Source organism: Melozone crissalis, unplaced genomic scaffold (genome assembly GCF_028551555.1).
Source record: "Melozone crissalis strain CALT ecotype California unplaced genomic scaffold, PUWL_Pcris_2 ptg000033l_1, whole genome shotgun sequence".
NCBI classification, from domain to species: domain Eukaryota; kingdom Metazoa; phylum Chordata; class Aves; order Passeriformes; family Passerellidae; genus Melozone; species Melozone crissalis.
The window spans coordinates 15848963-15866397 of record NW_026535811.1 but is presented as its reverse complement, the minus strand read 5'-3'; the positions used below and the strand labels follow the sequence as shown (position 1 = coordinate 15866397).

The 17435-nt window shown below is 40.1% G+C and overlaps 1 protein-coding gene across 1 annotated transcript in view; it reads left to right on the top strand.

Moving 5' to 3' along the window:
• Window positions 1–17435, top strand: part of ITPR2 (inositol 1,4,5-trisphosphate receptor type 2) — a 243878-nt gene that overhangs the window by 94123 nt on the left and 132320 nt on the right. The window contains exons 23-31 of the mRNA XM_054281843.1: window positions 156–288; window positions 1219–1276; window positions 2780–2945; window positions 4871–5044; window positions 9665–9754; window positions 9920–10045; window positions 11139–11261; window positions 12764–12964; window positions 16372–16623. Coding sequence (XP_054137818.1) covers window positions 156–288; window positions 1219–1276; window positions 2780–2945; window positions 4871–5044; window positions 9665–9754; window positions 9920–10045; window positions 11139–11261; window positions 12764–12964; window positions 16372–16623 — 1323 coding nt within the window. The remainder of the gene's footprint in view (window positions 1–155; window positions 289–1218; window positions 1277–2779; window positions 2946–4870; window positions 5045–9664; window positions 9755–9919; window positions 10046–11138; window positions 11262–12763; window positions 12965–16371; window positions 16624–17435) is intronic.

Genomic DNA, 17435 nt, shown 5'->3' with positions numbered 1-17435 from the left:
CAGTGGTGCTCAGGCAATCCATAGGGCAGAGTTCAACATGTCTCAGGATGGGCAGGGGAAAGAAAGGAATCACAGAAAACTGGTGAATGTATTGGATTGGTTTTTCATAGTAAACCTAAATTAATTTGCTTCACTTTTTTTGTTTTTTCTTGTAGTTTATTCTCAGTGTTAGACTGGACTACAGAATATCCTACATGCTGTCTATCTATAAGAGAGAGTTTGGGGAAAACACTGAGAATGTTGACTGCTCTACGTCATCCCCACCTGACACACCAGGGACTGCCTCAGGTAGACCTTGCTATTTTCTTTCAAAGCAAAGTAATTCTGGGTGGGCAACTGCAAACACTGAGCTCAACTGCAGCAGAAAGACACAGGCTACTGCAGCTTGAAAAGTTGTGAAAAATTAAAAATTTTAAGGAATTCCACAATTTTTTTTTACTGGCCTGTTCTTCTCCTCTAACAAAAAAGTGATTCCTTTTTCCCCACTATGGTATTTTGTTCTTTTATCTCTGCTCTTCCCAAAACACTGCATGGTGGTAAGTGGATAGTGTTTGGGGATGGATGAGGACAGGTTTAAGTGAGGTGAACATGGTACAGGAATCATTTGGCTTTCCAGGGAGCCTTCCCATGCACACACAAGTGCTCAGAAGGTTTGTGTGAATACCTGCAAGGCAGGGAAGAATTGCTCCAGTTGGAGGTGGCATATGTATAATACCGGGGTGCTGAAGTCTTAAGTAATAAGTTATATTAAAGCCATTCTAAAGCAAAATGATGGTGTGGCAAATGACTAGGTTTATGGTAAATATTTTAAATTCATATATATGCTTTGCTGGGGTTGGCTCAAGGAAAAAGAAGAAAATATAAGAAAAAATGTAGAAGTTTGACTGTCTGCATCATTTGTGGGTCACTGTTGGTGACTAGTACAGTTCCTAGCACCCTGTGGCTTTGGTTCATCACAACAATTCCTCTTCCTCAGGAACAGTAATACACAATTTACCTCTGCCCCATACCCTTGTTTGTTCTCTGCTAGTCTTGCAGAAAGCAAATTTGGCGTAGTTGGGGAATGACTAGTTAGACCTTTACTTGATACCATCTGCTTTAAAGAGGAACAGAATTCCATTTTGCTGTGCAGATTAAATGATGATCACTGGCTTTCTTTATTTTTTCCTTTTCTTTCTTTTTTTTTTTCTTCAATTTTTTCTTCTGATTTTTCCCCAGCAATTGTTCCTGACATAGATGAAATTGCAGCTCAGGCTGAAACCATGTTTGCTGGCAGGTATATTCTGAAGTTTTACCTCTATATATATTTATATATCTTTTTGTTCATGTCAGTATTTCTCATGGCCAATCTCTGTGTATTCTGTGCTTTCTCTTCCCTTGCCTGCTTGTTAATTGCATAAGCCATACTTGAACAGAAATGTGCCAGGAAAGACCTGGATTTCAATCAAGCAAACAGCCCAGCTGGCCTGGATGGCTGTGGGATTGCCTATGAGCACCCTCTTAGTTGTAAGAGAGTTGGTAGAAAGTTTTTGTTGTGTTCCCAAAGGCAGCTGGGGAATGGTGTACAGGTGTATTGGGCTGAACCACACTAATTTTTTATTTATCTTATAATGCCTCACATGGGTGCTGGAAAGCCACTCTTTTTCTGGTGTGGCTTATGGCTACAATCCCAAATTTCCTGGATCAGCAGCTTGCTGTTGGCCCTCAGGAATTCTCCTAGATTGCATGACCTGTTCTCATTGCACTTAGTGTTCAAAGTCCTTGGGGACATTGTGCCAGCAGTAATCTCTCCTGTGCCTCCTCAGATCAGGAGTGGACCACTTGCCATGATCCAGAGGTCCACCAGAGGCCTGTAGATCACAATTTATGCTTGCAGCGTTTTGAACAGAAAGAAGTAATCCATGAAAAACAGTCACACTGGAGAGTTATTACCATTATCACTATATTGGTTTAATTTTATGGATATAATTATAATTATAATTATACCAGTAAAAATTAATTCCATTTAGACAAGGCCGTAGACTTTAAAGGTTTTCTTGGAGCTAAGGAGAAGGATCTGCAATGTGGGCACTGTGATCTTTCCTCTCTCAGTCCCTTATGCATTCTCAATCTTTACCAGCACAAGCAATGCCTCCAGGCCTCTCCTGAACACCCATAATGTAAAACAACACACAGCCCTTGGCATCTGCATCTTTAAAATGAACAGAGAGACCGAATGGTTTCTTGGAAACATTATTTCTGCTTTGATATGTTAAGTGTAAATCTGCTTTCTGCCGTTCCACATTATGAATATGATTCCAGAAATATGATGCTTTTGGCAATTCTTGCTATTTTTGATCTTATTTTTTCTTAAATGAAATTTTAATAGCAGCTGAAAAGGGAAGGAGTGAAAAGGAAAGGGTCAAATTAATGTCTGAGGAAGTGCAGTTTGTTTCATTTAATTTGGGCTGATAATGAACCTGGCTCAACTTATCCATGACATAAATGAATGCTTTTACAATATAGATTTTAATCACAATGTTTGACACATTTCATAGATACTTACTTCTGCTCCATGGTGTCCATTGTGCTATAAGATTGCTGCAATAACTGTAGGAGAGAAGTCCTTGTAAAATATGTTAAACTCATATTTGTAATTTCCTTCCTGCAGCATATTTAATTTGATTTTAAGAGCTCTGTCGAGTGAAGATTGTGTATAGAGGCATATTTATCTCAAGAGCTTTTATTTTTTCGCATTTACTTTACTTTATTTGATCCTTTCTCCCCATTTCTGTTGCAGAAAGGAGAAGAATGCAGTTCAGCTTGATGATGAGGGGGGCAGAACTTTTTTACGGGTCCTCATTCACCTGATCATGCACGACTACCCCCCGTTGCTCTCAGGGGCTCTGCACCTGCTCTTCAAGCACTTCAGCCAGAGAGCAGAAGTTCTGCAGGCATTCAAACAGGTATGGGTGGGCTGAGTGTTATCCCAGGAAACTGAATGCAGGGAGCCTTCCCAAAGGCTGTTCTGCTACTTAAATTGCTGTTTGTTGCATGACAGTGTTATTTCCTCAGAGGTCAAGTATCAGCAGACTTCTTTGGCCATTTGTGCTGGTATATGTTATAGTTCTGTGCCCCCCAGAAATGGTTATTTCTGGCACTGCATCCATTAGGGAGAGTGTAGGTCTGTGGTGAGCCTCTCACAGGGATCCCTCAGGGGCAGAGCCAGTGCCTCATGTTTGGCAGGCAGTGTCCCCATGTCAGCAGTGAGACTGCTTTGTCTTAAGGGCCACTTAGGCTGGGCATTGTTATCTTGTTATTCACCTGGTGCTTCTAATTCCAATTCAGGTGTCTCTGCACGGGGCTCCCCTGCCTGATACAGCCATGCCCAAGTAGCAGGAAGGCAGGGACAGAGCCAAGCCTGTTTTCAGCTTTTATTCTGTCCCTCTGGTAGCAGTGCATGTGCAGGCTCCATGTGTCCGTGGATTAGGACAGGGAGATCTGATGTCATGGGGCTGCAGGACAGAGATGCCTCTGTTACATAACCCTTTATAACATATGTTGATAAGAACATCTGATGCTTATTGCAGGAGCTGGGTAGCGTGTTGTCTCATGGTTATGTAAGGTAGGGAGGTTCCTCTCCTGTGCAAACAGATGAATGATAAAGACCTGAAAAGCTTTTGTTTAATGTTTTTGTTGTGCAGCATAATGGCCTCCCACCAGGTATTTAAAGCTAGGCTGTGCTGGTTAGTTGCATAAATAGCTGTTATTCCCAGGTAAGCAAGGACTGAGTTGCTTAATGTGTTTTTGTGAAGGATGGAAAAGGCTAATGGAGAAATAAACAAAAAAGACTGTAGAGCACGTGGAATAAGAATGCCTGCAATTGAGCAGCTTTCATAAATTCTGTAAAATAGCAAGGTTTTGCCAAGCCAAGAGAGATTATTATGACAAAAACTTTATATTACAAAATAGTGAATATTTGCCTGGATGTAATGTGATTTTATAAACAACATCAGTGTTGTCAGTGACCCTAATCTTTTACATGAGTATGATTTCTTAAGTGTGTTTATTAATTTACTGTAAAAATTGCTGATAGTTTTTTGGCATATTATCTTCATTAATAATCTTGGAAGAACAGAAAGCATTACAAAGAAAGAAAATGTGTAGGTCATGCTAAATCAAAAACTACACATAACAATGAAAAACCCAGATAATTTGAGCAGTACAGGAAAAGGAAAAATGACATTAATCTTAATAAGTGGCAACCACTCAGATGGTGAGAAATTCCATGAACCTGAAAGTCAGTTTGTCAGCTATATTCAGAGAAGTTTTTCTAAGCTGGCCTAACAGTGTGAAAGTCTGTTATTTTTCAATATTTGATTATGGTGGTGTAGGAGATCATTAAAATAGCTGGCCATTCTGACTTTTCTTTGGATGCCCAGATCCCTTGTCATACCATCCTTTTTTTTTTTTCCTTCTGAAGTACAGTCCTAAAATACAGTAGGTATTTCTAACTATTGCTTTAATAGTGTGTAACTGTATTTTATAATGCCATGAGGATCATGATCAGTGCATCAGAGCTCACTCTGCGCAGAACCCAAGAGCCTGTAAATCTGCCTGTACTGAAAATGTTTTGCAGTGCATTCAAGAAGGTGAGAGGATGTTGTGAATGTTTTAACTATCCTGTTTTGGACAACTACAGCTTCAAGCTCTGCTAAAGGTTTTTGATAAATGGGGGCTAAAAGCCTGCATGTGCCATGTTTGAATTGCACAGGGAAGGTTGCACAAGGCACCTGGAAAGAGGCTTAGAATGGGAACTGTCAAGCAAATTACCCAGCCATTAATGCTGGTGCTACTGCTGTAAGAGCTTCACAATTTTCTCCATTTCCAGGTTCAGTTGCTGGTGTCCAATCAAGATGTGGATAACTACAAACAAATCAAGGCTGATCTTGACCAGCTCCGTCTGACTGTAGAAAAATCTGAATTGTGGGTTGAGAAGAGCAGCAATTATGAGAGTGGAGAGGTGGGCGACAGTCAAACCAAGGGGGGAGAAGAGCCAATGGAGGTGGGTTTAAAACCTTTGCTGTCAGAATTGTTTCAATACTGATAGGTAGTTTCATGAACAACTGCAAAATCATGGTCTGGTTAAGCAAAGTGGCAAAGTGAGAATGTGAAGTATTCTGGCTGAGCTTTAGGAACTGACAGAAAAGGAAATAACACTTCTTTTATCAATGTATTGATATCAATGTTCTCTCCTGATATCAATGCTTTCATCAGGAAAGAATATTGCATTCTTAGGTCACAGAGCTGCCTTCCTTTCTGGGTGCATGCCACAGTGTGCAGCAGCACCCTGACAATAATCTGGGAATTGTGTGCTGGCAGTTGGATTGACTTGCTGGAAGAAAAGAGGAGTAGACAGTGTCCTGCAACCAAGGGAGAGGTGCACAGTCAAACCCATGTTTGCAAACATCACGAGTAATTCCACTCTTCACCACACAAGACTGACCTAAGAATGTTGAGATGTTGTAGGTGACCTAATGTTTTAGTTTCTTTGGCCCTTGTCATATCATTTTCTCAGGATATACTCTGATTGGATGTAGAACTTGAATCTAAGACTGTGAAGACCTCTTTTCTAAAAGATTTCATTGTTGATATTTTTTAAATTTTGCTTTTCAGTGCAAACTGAGGTTGCCATTTAATCATTTATCTCCAGCATGAGCTTTTAAGAAAACACAAAGTGTTGCTGTGATGGAGGTTTGTGCCATAAGAGTAGATAGAGCAGGCTTTTCCAGCAATATTTATTCCCACTTTTCCCTTTTCATCAGAGGAGGTGGGGAGAGATGAAGAGCTGTGATTTCTGACACAGCATTTTCCTTGTTCTCTTTCCTGGTGCCAAGAAAGATGGGTGAGGAAGCTCCCAGGGAAGTAGAAAGCCAAGTAGAGGTTATACAGCATTGTGGAGACCACATTAGGAAAAAAAGCTGGAGCCATGGAGAAGAGAGAAGATGTTTGCAAACATCTGTGACACACACGTGGCCTTTTAGATGGGGAAGCAGATTTTTGGTGGCTTTATGCAGGGGCAAATCCAACACTTCAAGGAAGAATCCCAAATTCTTGCAACAGTGTAGGTCCTACCCTTTCTCTGATGTATCTTAGCTGATGTTCTGATGCCACATCTTTAGTGGGGTCAAAATTAGGGAGGAATCTGGAGTTGAAGCTTATGTGGTATTTCCTTCTTTCTTTCCTCAAGCACAGCTCAACTAGGAAAGGAAATGTTCCTTTATGTATTTAATGAATTGAAAAGGTGATGGGGAAACAGAAAATAGAATTGTGTCAGGATTACAAAGTTTTTTAGCTATACTACATTTTTAAATTGAAATTTATTCCTATGGGTAGACTTGATTAGCAAGGAAACTCCAGGAAAAGGGGGCAAAACAATGTGTTTGAAACAGAGGCACCTCTCAATGGGATTTTTTGAATGTTTTTTTCCCATGAGGCACCTGTATGGATTATCAGTGCTTCAGTAGATGCACAATATTATCTCTGGCAGATCAGAGAGATTATTGTATCAGAGCAGTAATATGTAATCTGCTGGTTAGATCATCTGCTGGTAATTCCCTGAGAGCTGTGCCAGGTTACAATAGCTCAGAATCTTGTCCATCTTTCTTTTCCCCCTGCTAAATTCTTCTTTAACAGTGAAGAGGTGTTTTTACCTGGCAAATAGTAACATCAGGTAGCCAGTACTCTCTTTGAGGTCTTAAATCAGGTGTTGGAGGTGTGATGTTGGGCATAATCTGCAATGTGTGAAGCAGGTGGTTAGCTTTAAGCAGACTAAAATCCCATGAGATCCATGCTTCCTTGGAATGGACACTGGGTATTCAGAGCTGGATGAGCCTCTGGGTCTTTAGGGAATATGCCTCATTTGCCTGTGTTGAATTTTTCCCAAGCAACATTAAAGTGTGCACAAGGATTTAAATCACATTCCAGAGAACTCTTCTGTTAAACCCAAGTTTCTGTTGTCACATGAAGCCTGTTGAAAGGTGTACATAACAGTAAAAACACCAAAACTTTTTTTTTTGCCTGAGTCTTCCTAGGTAATTGCTTTTCACCTTACTGTTATAACCTGTGAGCCTTTTTTTCTTATGTTTTAAAGTCATATGACTCCAGAAATAGGATTTGTAGAAAAAAGGCCTTGCTCTTATAAAAGTATCCAGAGTTCTCCACATGAAAAATGGCAAATCTTACATCCATGCAGGACTCTCTGGGTAGGGACTGGAGATCAGAGCTGGAAAGAGTACTTGTAGTTATGCCAGACATAAATGAGACACCAGTAGGGTTAGGAAGAAATGCTGAAATTGAGCTCACATAAGAGCCCTGCTTGAGAAGGGGAAATCAGATAAAGCCTGTTCACTTGGTTCTCTCTAGGAAGGGTGTTCTGGGTCTGTGTAGATACCACAGACCATGGAAAGTGTGATTTTTACTGTCTTGTCCCTGGAGGATGTTTGGTGGTGCAGCACCAGAAATGCAGCTCTGAGGAAAAGAAACAGGCTCAGTGAAAGGACTTTACGGTGAAGCTGGAAAAGAGTGCAGTGGCATTATGGAGTTCCTCATCTTTTCCATCTGCTGAGAAAGTTCAGTGAGGCTTCAAGTGGTCTAAACTCAGCACCTGTAAGCACCTGGTGTTCCCTTACTTCCCTTCTTTTCTGGTCTGTGACACCTTGCTCTGGTTCTGGGAATGTCTGAACAAACATCACATAAAGGTTGAGGTTGTGAACTGAGAATTCTGTGTGTGTCCCTCATTCCCCTGGTAGAGCCTGTGGAGGGCAGGGCTGTGCCATGGGGACACTGACATGTGCCTTGCACTGCTGTCCTGCTGGGATGAGGGAGCCTGCTCAGACTGAATGCTGAAATCTGAGTCTCCACTGGAAGCTAGCAGGAAAGGATCTACTGATGCAGTGTTATTCCAGGAATTTTATGGGTAGAGGGAGTAGTCTCTTCCAGTAAATACAATTTCCTTAAGGTGGGGTACTCAGGTGAGAACCTTTCTCCCTGAGATCTCTATGCCTGCCTGTCCCCTGTGGAAAAGTGTGACAGGGAATGTCTATCATGGGGCATAATGAGGCCAGATCTGCAACTGAGTGTCTTTGGTATCCCAGTGATGTGATTATCTCTTGGTAACTGCATCCCTGGCATATTCTTATGGGTTCAATAAACAATTGTTTATTTTGTAAGGAGAAAGGATAGATTCAGCAGTTTAATGCTGATCAGTACTTCCAGATAAGACATACAGTTCACATGGATTATAAAACTACTTTGATGAAGGAAGAATGCTGATAAACTAACAGGTAAATTAATCTTGGTTAACCCACAATCCCAGAATGGAGGAGGGTGGTTAATTATAGCAAAAAGCCTGAAACATCTCCCAAAGTATTGATTCAAACAGCTAGAGAGATGGCAGCCTGCATACTAACAAACCTAACTAAATAAAATCTGCTGTTGTTACATAGATCAGCACTGAACAGCAGTGCTGACACTCTTATAAACAGCTCCCATGGCCAAGTGGTGCAGCTGTTCTTACCTCACTGGAAATTAGCACCAGATGGGATTTATAGAACTCCTGAACTTCACCATCAGCTAAGAAAGTTCAGAGAGAGGTTTCAGGACATATAAACATTCAGCTTGGCATGCATATATTTGTTTTAGTGTATTTCTCTTTTCTAAAACAGTAGGAAGTTTGAGAACACAATGAAACTCAGAAGTGCACCTGTTTCTTCCTTTTTTTTTTAAATGCTGTTATAGTGGTTTACATCCTTGTGGTCATACTGTGAGTCAGTCTCAAGATCTGCTAGATTTTTTTCTTCTTCTTTATAGCGTCAGCATCCGAAGTCAAATATTTCAATTTATTTTTGTTTCCTGTTAAGAAAGACTTACCACAGCTGACAGAAAAACCCCCAACACTGCCAGTATTCTTAGTGGCAGTATCTGTGTACATGTTCTGCCATGTTTTGATTGAGAGATATGCATGGAAAGGTGCGTGGGTGTTGGCAGTTCCTTGCTGACTTGATTTCTCTTATTTATCATACCCAGCTGGGGCTTTCCAGGAGCCAGGGCCCAGAGCATACAGCATCATGACTTGATGGTGCATTTTAACATATGGTTCCTATTTGTTTTTAAATCTTTTCCTGCATCATCCAGAGATACAGGCAGAAGCATCCCCTTTGTGGGAGGAACATCTCTAATTTCCACATGCTGCTTCTTCCTGTTAAGAACTCCAACCTGCTTAACTGAAAAGGTTGTCTTTCTCGAGACTTTTTAGTGTTCATATACACTGATTTTGTAATCTTTCCAGCTGTAAATACAGATTCTTGGAATGTCTGGTCATTGCTGAAATACACTTTTGGTACATCTCCTTGAAGTATTGAATTCTTTGGTGTATATAATCTCTGATTTAGGGACATACTCCTTCAGAATGATCAGAAGCATGAAGACATAGAGTAATTGCCTCAAATTACATTGGAAATTTGAATCAGAGGAAGGACTTGGATGTAAATCTTGTCACTCACTGGATAAAGAACAAACGTATCTTTCTGCTCTAATACTTTGTCACTTGCTGCTATTAAATACAATTAATTCCTGTTGAGGAAATTGCAATAAATTTCCACTTGTCATGTGTTCTTTATTACAGGAATCAAACATTTTGAGCCCAATACAGGATGGGACCAAAAAACCCCAGATAGACAGCATTAAAAGCAATAACTACAATATTGTTAAAGAGGTTAGTATATCTGCCAAGAAAGTTGCTTGACATACCTGTTTGATTAGTAGATTTAGTAATTATTTTGAAATTAATTGTCTTGTTTGGTTTTGTGTGACATGACTGATTTCTTTTCTTGGTTACATGCTTATTTATTTGTTTGGTTTGTTGTTTTTTAATTTATAGATTTTGATTCGACTCAGCAAACTTTGTGTTCAGAATAAAAAATGCCGGAATCAACAGCAGCGTTTACTGAAAAATATGGGCGCCCACTTGGTGGTCTTGGACCTTCTGCAGATCCCTTATGAAAAGGTTATTTTCCTAATTTTAGTGATAGAGAACACAAACTCAAGGAAGGGAAAGGCCTCGACAGGCCCAAGAATCAATGGAAATATTTTTTAAAATCTGAATTGTCAGCTGTGGTAGAAACATGAAATGATGATGTCATTTTTTCCTTCAGAATAGTGAGTTTGGACTCAGTTTAAATACAGCTGCCTGTACAGTTTTATTTAACATTTTATATTTACTGCCTTGGGTACATAGATGTCACAGTGCTGTCATTCCTCTACCCATTCCTGAAGTAGGCAAACCCTCAGACCAAAAGCTTTCACAGATCAAATCTGAAATAACTTCTTTGTTTTTATGGTGGACATCTCTAACCTAGTTCCACGTGTTTGTTTGTTTGTTTGTTTGTTTGTTTCCCACAAGATATAGTTATTTGGTACTGATTTGATGGAATTAAGCATACAAATTAATGAACTAGATAGGCTTTGAAAGAGCACATCTTTCTAAATCTTCTAGCAGTCACTGAGAGGAGATAAAACCTTTGATGGGCTGTGTTTTCCTGCATGTTATATTACAGACACTGGTTCAGCTGTCATCAGTAAAACAGTGCTTGTCCATACAGGTGGTTCATCAAATCATACTTAGGATACTACATGAGAGGAATATAAAATGGGGATGAAATTACAGATATGTTTGTGTGGGAGTGTGTGTATGAACACATGCACACATACATCTGTTTCTGGATGTAGTTATAGAAAAACCAAATGTTTGCCAAAGCTTAAAACTAATGCAGAGCTACATTTTTGGTTTGTTTTGCTTTTTTTTTTTAAATCAAGTACATTAGCAATTTTTAAAACTAGGAAATTATAGCCCCACAAGAAGAAATCCTACTTTGATTTTATGCTCCTACCTGTGATTCCCTATGGTTTGATTCAGAGTAAGGCACAGCTGCTAATGGACTCCAAAGGAAACTGCTTTAGTTACTTTTGCCAGAGGGAGAATTCCTGCCCTATAAAGGCTTGGGAGAATTTTTTTATTCCTGGCTGAATTGATGTTGTGTGGTTTTAACAAGTATGTTTAGGTATAACCAGCTGATTTTGTTTGTCCTTACTTCCTGCAGAGTGATGAAAAGATGAATGAAGTTATGAATCTAGCCCACACTTTCCTTCAGAATTTCTGCCGAGGAAATCCTCAGAATCAAGTTCTCCTCCACAAAAATCTCAACTTATTCTTAACTCCAGGGGTAAGTATTTAATTTGAAATAGAATATGATAATTGGAATTAAATTTGGGTTTGCTGAAACATTCCAGTGCTAAATAAATAATTTCACTAAATTATGCCTCCCCTCCCCTCTCCTCTCTCATTTCCCTTAATGTTGCTTTTTATGTTATTGGCTTTAATCTTGCCATTTTAAAAGTGGAAAACAAAAACCAAGGAACCTGTGGGGTTTACTGGAAGGATCTATGAGTATGTGTCACATCCTTGTCTTGAACTTGACTCTGATTTTATTCATCCTGACTCACTCACTGATGGACTGTAAAGTCATGGTAGAAGATACTGTGACTGCTGTCATAAAGCTTGTGTAACAACAGAATCAGACTCACACATTTTTGTTGATGATGCTCTCATTTGATTCAACTAATATAAAGTCTGACCTTCTATTAAATCATTGTCTTTACAATACACCTTTTTGTCACAATCCCTTTGTATATATTTGTGTGTGTGTCTACAGACATATTCATATAGAATGACACTTGCTCAGTGATGAGCAAAACATGCTTTTATTAGAAGGAATTGTGAGTATGAGGATTGCAGACCCTGGCCTGTGCATTTTAGGAACATTTGTTCCATTGTTTTTTATTTTTTCTCCTTTGTGACATTAGTGAGCAGCTCTGAGCTGACCCCAGTGGGAACCAGAGCCTGGATTCCATCACATCCAATGCTGACACTTAACTTGGGTGCAAAGTGTGGAGCCAGCTTGCACTTGTATTGCTGTTCTTTTGAAGCTGATTTCCTGATCATCCATCCCAGTTACTGTGCTTTTGTGCACATTGTGGAGCAATGGATGTAGATTCCTATCAGATGACACTAAACAGACACGTATACTTTAGGAGCACACCTGACCCTCAGGAGCCTTTAGTCCAAAGGACCAACCTAGAACAAAAGCCCCAAGAATGCACAAATTCTGGGTGCTATGTCCTCAGCAGAATCCCTTCTTGCTCCAGATCTGTTCCTCTTGTTCCATGCTGCTCATGGACACACAGCCCTAGGCTTCTTTTGGAGTTAGTGTGGAAAGAGATATTCTCTTTGAGACCATCAGGCTGCACGTGCAGGGATTTGCCTGCTGGAAATGCCTCCTCTGTGAGCCCCAGAGAGAGCCAGAGCAGCTCTTCATCTCATCTGGTGGTCTCATTGCAAAGTTTGATGGTGAGTGGGGCCAGGGTGGTCTCAGGTGTCTCATATTCCAAAGCCCCTGCAGAGTGCTCTAGCAGTGTAGTGTGTGTGTTTGTGTGTTCACCTTCCACATAGACACAGGTTTGGTTTATGCCCATTTTAGGACTGTTTGTACTCATAGGGAGGTGTGGAGAAATCCCCTCAAAACTGAAAGCTGGACCCTGATATCACTGAAAAGGATTTCTCCAGTTTCCCTTTAGCAGTGAGCCTTCCTCTAGTTGAGAATCCCGTGCCTCTTGCAGTCTCAAAGCAGATCTGCTGTGCTCATGATGATGTTTTTGATCTGTTCAGCTCCTGGAAGCTGAGACCATGAGGCACATCTTCATGAATAATTACCTCCTGTGCAACGAGATCAGCGAGAGGGTGGTGCAGCACTTTGTGCACTGCATCGAGACCCACGGCCGGCACGTGGAGTACCTGCGATTCCTGCAGACCATCGTCAAAGCAGATGGCAAATACGTGAAGAAGTGCCAGGACATGGTAATGACAGAGGTAAGCAAAGGCTTCACATGTTAATCACTTGAGTATTTTGAGGCTGTTTTTCCTGCTCTTGATACCAATGAGATATAATGGCATCCTCGCTTTAGAATTTTAAGCGTCGTCACAAATAATGAATATTTTAGCAGACATTTTCGGGAGTTTGATCTAATTTTGTAAGGCCATCTGTATAACTACTAGAAAGAAAACATGAGTGTTAGCATGGTGATACAGAGATGTCTATTTGTAGATGATGTAGCATGGAAATCTGAGAGTTACATAAACCTTCATTTTCCTGTAATGTAATTTAGGATCACTTTTACCCACTCTTGGGGCATGGGTTTGCCATACAAGAGGCTCTTACCTCTATGGATTTGTCTAAATAGTGTTGTAGACCTTTTTTTTTTACAGATAGCAGTTCTAAATCCTAGTTTCTGCTTTTTTTGTTTTATTTTATTTCATAGCATTTCTGTGATGGTCAGTAGAGCTGCTTTAGCTTTAACTAGCTGGATCCAGTAAATTCAATCAAGTGGTTTGTGGAAAAATCTTTATGCCAATAAATTTCCTAGGAAAATACGTAATTGACTTTCTCTGTAATTAGGATTTGATATATTGTGAGCATGATAAATGAAGTCTTCAACTTGCAGACACTTGTGCATTTAACTGTAATTATGTTAACAGTTCCTTGAGATTAGTAAGTGGGTAAAGTTGAATATGGTGAAAAGTCATGGTTGGATTAGAGTCCAAGGAACATTTTTATTTGCTTTACAAAGTGCTTTTTTTTTTTGGCTTGCTTTGGTTTTTTTAAGAGGCATCTTCACAAAGAAATCAGAGATAAGCTTTAGTTTTTTGTGGTATGAACAAAATGAAATCCCACTGAAATTTTATTCCACAGCAACAAGAGGAAAAACTTCTAATTAAGAAAATAAAACTCCTGCCTACATGGATAACCTTTAATGAAGTTCACCTCAACCTTTTCAATTTGACTGAAGTATTTTAACATGCAATATCAATTACAAGCCTTTGATTTACATAATTCAAACACTTCTTGTGCCTTTGTGGTTTTAGATTTTTCTGCTTCCACCAAAAGCTCTTGTAGAGATTTTTTTTATCATCAAACAAAATTTTCAGATTTTTCTCAATTTCAGTATATTTTGCTATTGACCTGTAGCAGTGCAAAGATAAACTGTCATTTTACATTTTTGAGCTGACTCCATGACAAAAGTAGCAATGAATTTGGATACAGCATTCACATCATAAGTCCTGCAGGAATTTCCTGGGGGGAGGAAGCAACCCTGTTTTGATGAAATAGGGTGAGATAATGATCTGCTTTTCAAAAAGTAGGAAATTACAGGTAAGTAATTATGACTTCTTAGAATAGGATCCTAATTGTGAAACTTGAATGGCACTTGAGTGGCAATCCACTCGCAAGGGAACAAATGGTTGGAACTTGCCACCGAGTTGGGACAGTTTCTCTGTAGACAACTGAAATGTACTTTGTGACCTTAAACAAGTGCTGCAGCTTTTCCTGTGCCTCCAGATGGGGCACATAAACAATTTACCACAAGACAAGATAGAATATGACTGTACAGCTTGCCTCAGCTCCTCCTGTGTTTTTTTTCACCCACAGGAAGTACATTGTAGCTTATTTCCATTTAGTGGGAGTGAGGGATAACCTTCATATTTACATGTTCTAGAAAGTGCATGCAGGTGAAGGAGCACCATGACAAGAGAATACTGTCATAAAATCTATTGGACTCCCCCAGTCTGGCAGATTCCCTTGTTCTCGTCTCCTTGGTCTCCATGTCTGCAATGATGTTTACCAATGGGAAAGGTTCCTTAGGGCACTTTTTCTCATTACAAGCAGGCTTTGAGGTTCCTGGAAGAACCCTGCCTGTCAGTGCAAACACTATTACAGAAGGGAAAACAGAATTTACTTTGGGCCAGATCAATGTGGCAGCAGAGTTTTCTATTACCTGTAGTATTCTGGAGTAATATTTTGCTCAATATCATCAGCTGCTCCAATGCTGGATAGCCTTCATTATATCACCATAGAATTCTAAACTTGCTGAAAATATACTTTAATAGCAGAAAATGTTGCTGCGTTGTTTTGTCCTAAGCTCTCATCCCTTTAAATTATTTTTTCTGTACTGTGGATTGTCTAGAAAATGTCTGAAAAGTCATGGGTATAGAAATACTGTAGAAACCCAAAGATAAATGAGAAATAGGAATTGCAGGAGAGACTGAATTCACAATTCACTCCAGCCAAATGTCAAAGTAAAAATAAGCAAGAAACAGGGAAAGCACAAACAGAAATGCTGTGAATTCAAAATTTGAAGTGTTGAAACCCTGGAAAGTGTAACGAAATGTTTCCTGACTTTTCATTCTGGGAGACTAATTTTAATTCCTGTTCTTGCTGCTTTCCCATTTCTCAGCAGCTCCAGCAACCTTTATGACTACCCTTGAATTGAATAAGCTGGGATTTCATGTCACATATGGACTGGAATAGGTCAAGTGCCTAACTCACAAAATAAGTGCGATTTTTGAGCTGCCAGGGTGTGTTCTGTACTAGGAGGGGTTTGTGGGAGCTTGTTTCACCCACACTGAGAGTGGATTGTGCTTCAAAGGACAGTGATGGAGACAGGATTCCAAACAGGGTTAGAGCAAAGCTCTTCAGTGAGATGTGCTGAGATGGGGCTGCTGCATCCAGCGCTGCTCTGGATCCTCCTGAGATGGGCAGAGCACTTGTAGCAGAATCAAACATTTATCACATACACCAGTTTTCTGCTAAATGAAAGTGCTGACATGACACTGACAAAGTCATGACCCACCTGCCAAATTTGCACAGGGTGGGAAGAATCTCCTTTGTTTCCAATACTGAGCAAGGGTGGGGAAAAGCTGGGTTCAATTCCGGGTGAGCCACGGGCTTTTTGTGTGAGGCAGCGTGGAAGATTTAATCTCACTGCACCTCAAGTGCTCATCTATGAAACAGGGATAATAATGCATCCTGGCCTCCTAGCAGGAGGTGAGGATAATTAATTAACTTCACACAAACATTGACATGGTAGGAATAATAAGGATGGCATGCTGTCTTAGGTAAAGACAGAGCTACACAGAAGTTAAACCTCAAATTCACCTTGCCTTAGTGCATTCCTTGGTGAGTTATTCCAGATTTGCACTTATGTTGATAAGAGCACAAGTTTGCCTTGGGTATTGTTTTGACGTGTTCATTTGGCAAACCACGTCAGAGTAAATTTTGTTTTGTTGTTTGGGTTTCAGCTAGAGAATCTTCGCATACTTAGAGATAAAATAAGAAATTAAGAAAATCATAGAATAATTTAGGTTGGAGTAGACCTTTAAAATCATTGAGTCCAAAATGATTGCAGTGCAGGGTGCTCAGAACCTTGTGCTCTCTTTCTCAGCTGATAAATGGCGGTGAAGATGTGCTGATATTCTACAATGACAGAGCATCCTTCCCAGTGCTGCTGCAGATGATGTGTTCGGAGCGAGACCGAGCCGACGAGAGCGGCCCCTTGGCCTATCACATCACTCTGGTGGAGCTGCTGGCCGCCTGCACCGAGGGCAAGAACGTGTACACAGAGATCAAGTGCAATTCACTGCTGCCCCTGGATGATATTGTCAGGGTAGTGACCCATGACGACTGCATTCCTGAGGTAAGATCCCTCGTGGCAGGAGCAAGCAGACTTAGCATTTTTAGAAAGCAGACCATGTTTGGTTGTTATAATGCACTGACAAGTTGAATATTTGCACAGGGAATGGGCTGGAAATGGGTGGTGCTTCTTAAGGTGAATAAGTGAGAAAGGATAGACAGTATTTATTCCACAGAACATTCCTTGTCCTTAATGCATTGTTTGTTGGCTTTTCAGACACCTTCTTTTGGGTTTGTCCAGCCACTGTCAGAGTTTAATACACTCTTAACTTGTGGCTGAAACTCTGAAGACCCAGCTGAATGTAGGATTAAGCCAATGTTTCGCCATTGCCTGAATTTCTTGGAAATGATAGATAAAATTCTGTCCATGCTGAAGTCAGTGGGAATTTGGGTGAAGTCTCATTTTATTAAACTCAATTGCAGTCCAGCAAATATTTTTATTCACTGCAGATGAAAGCACAGTTTTGCATGTGTCATGCTAAAGTAGGGCTGTGATATTATCTGGTGGGAAAATGGGGCTCAAGCAACAGAACTAGGGCCTGCAGGAGTTAAAACTCCCTCTGTGCCATGAGAATTGCCCTTGTGATCAAATGATCTTATTGCTAAAAAGAAATATGTTTGCTTTGCCCAAAAGTTCCCCTTAAGATTAATTTGAACAGATGGTAATTAGAAAAAAAATCCCAAACAAAAGAAACCTAAAGGTCTGATCTGAATTTTCTCTTTACTGCATTAAACATATGGAACTATCTCATCTCCCTTGACCGTGCTAAGAAATTTTCAGTGCATTTGCATATGTTTATATTTAATCTATACATT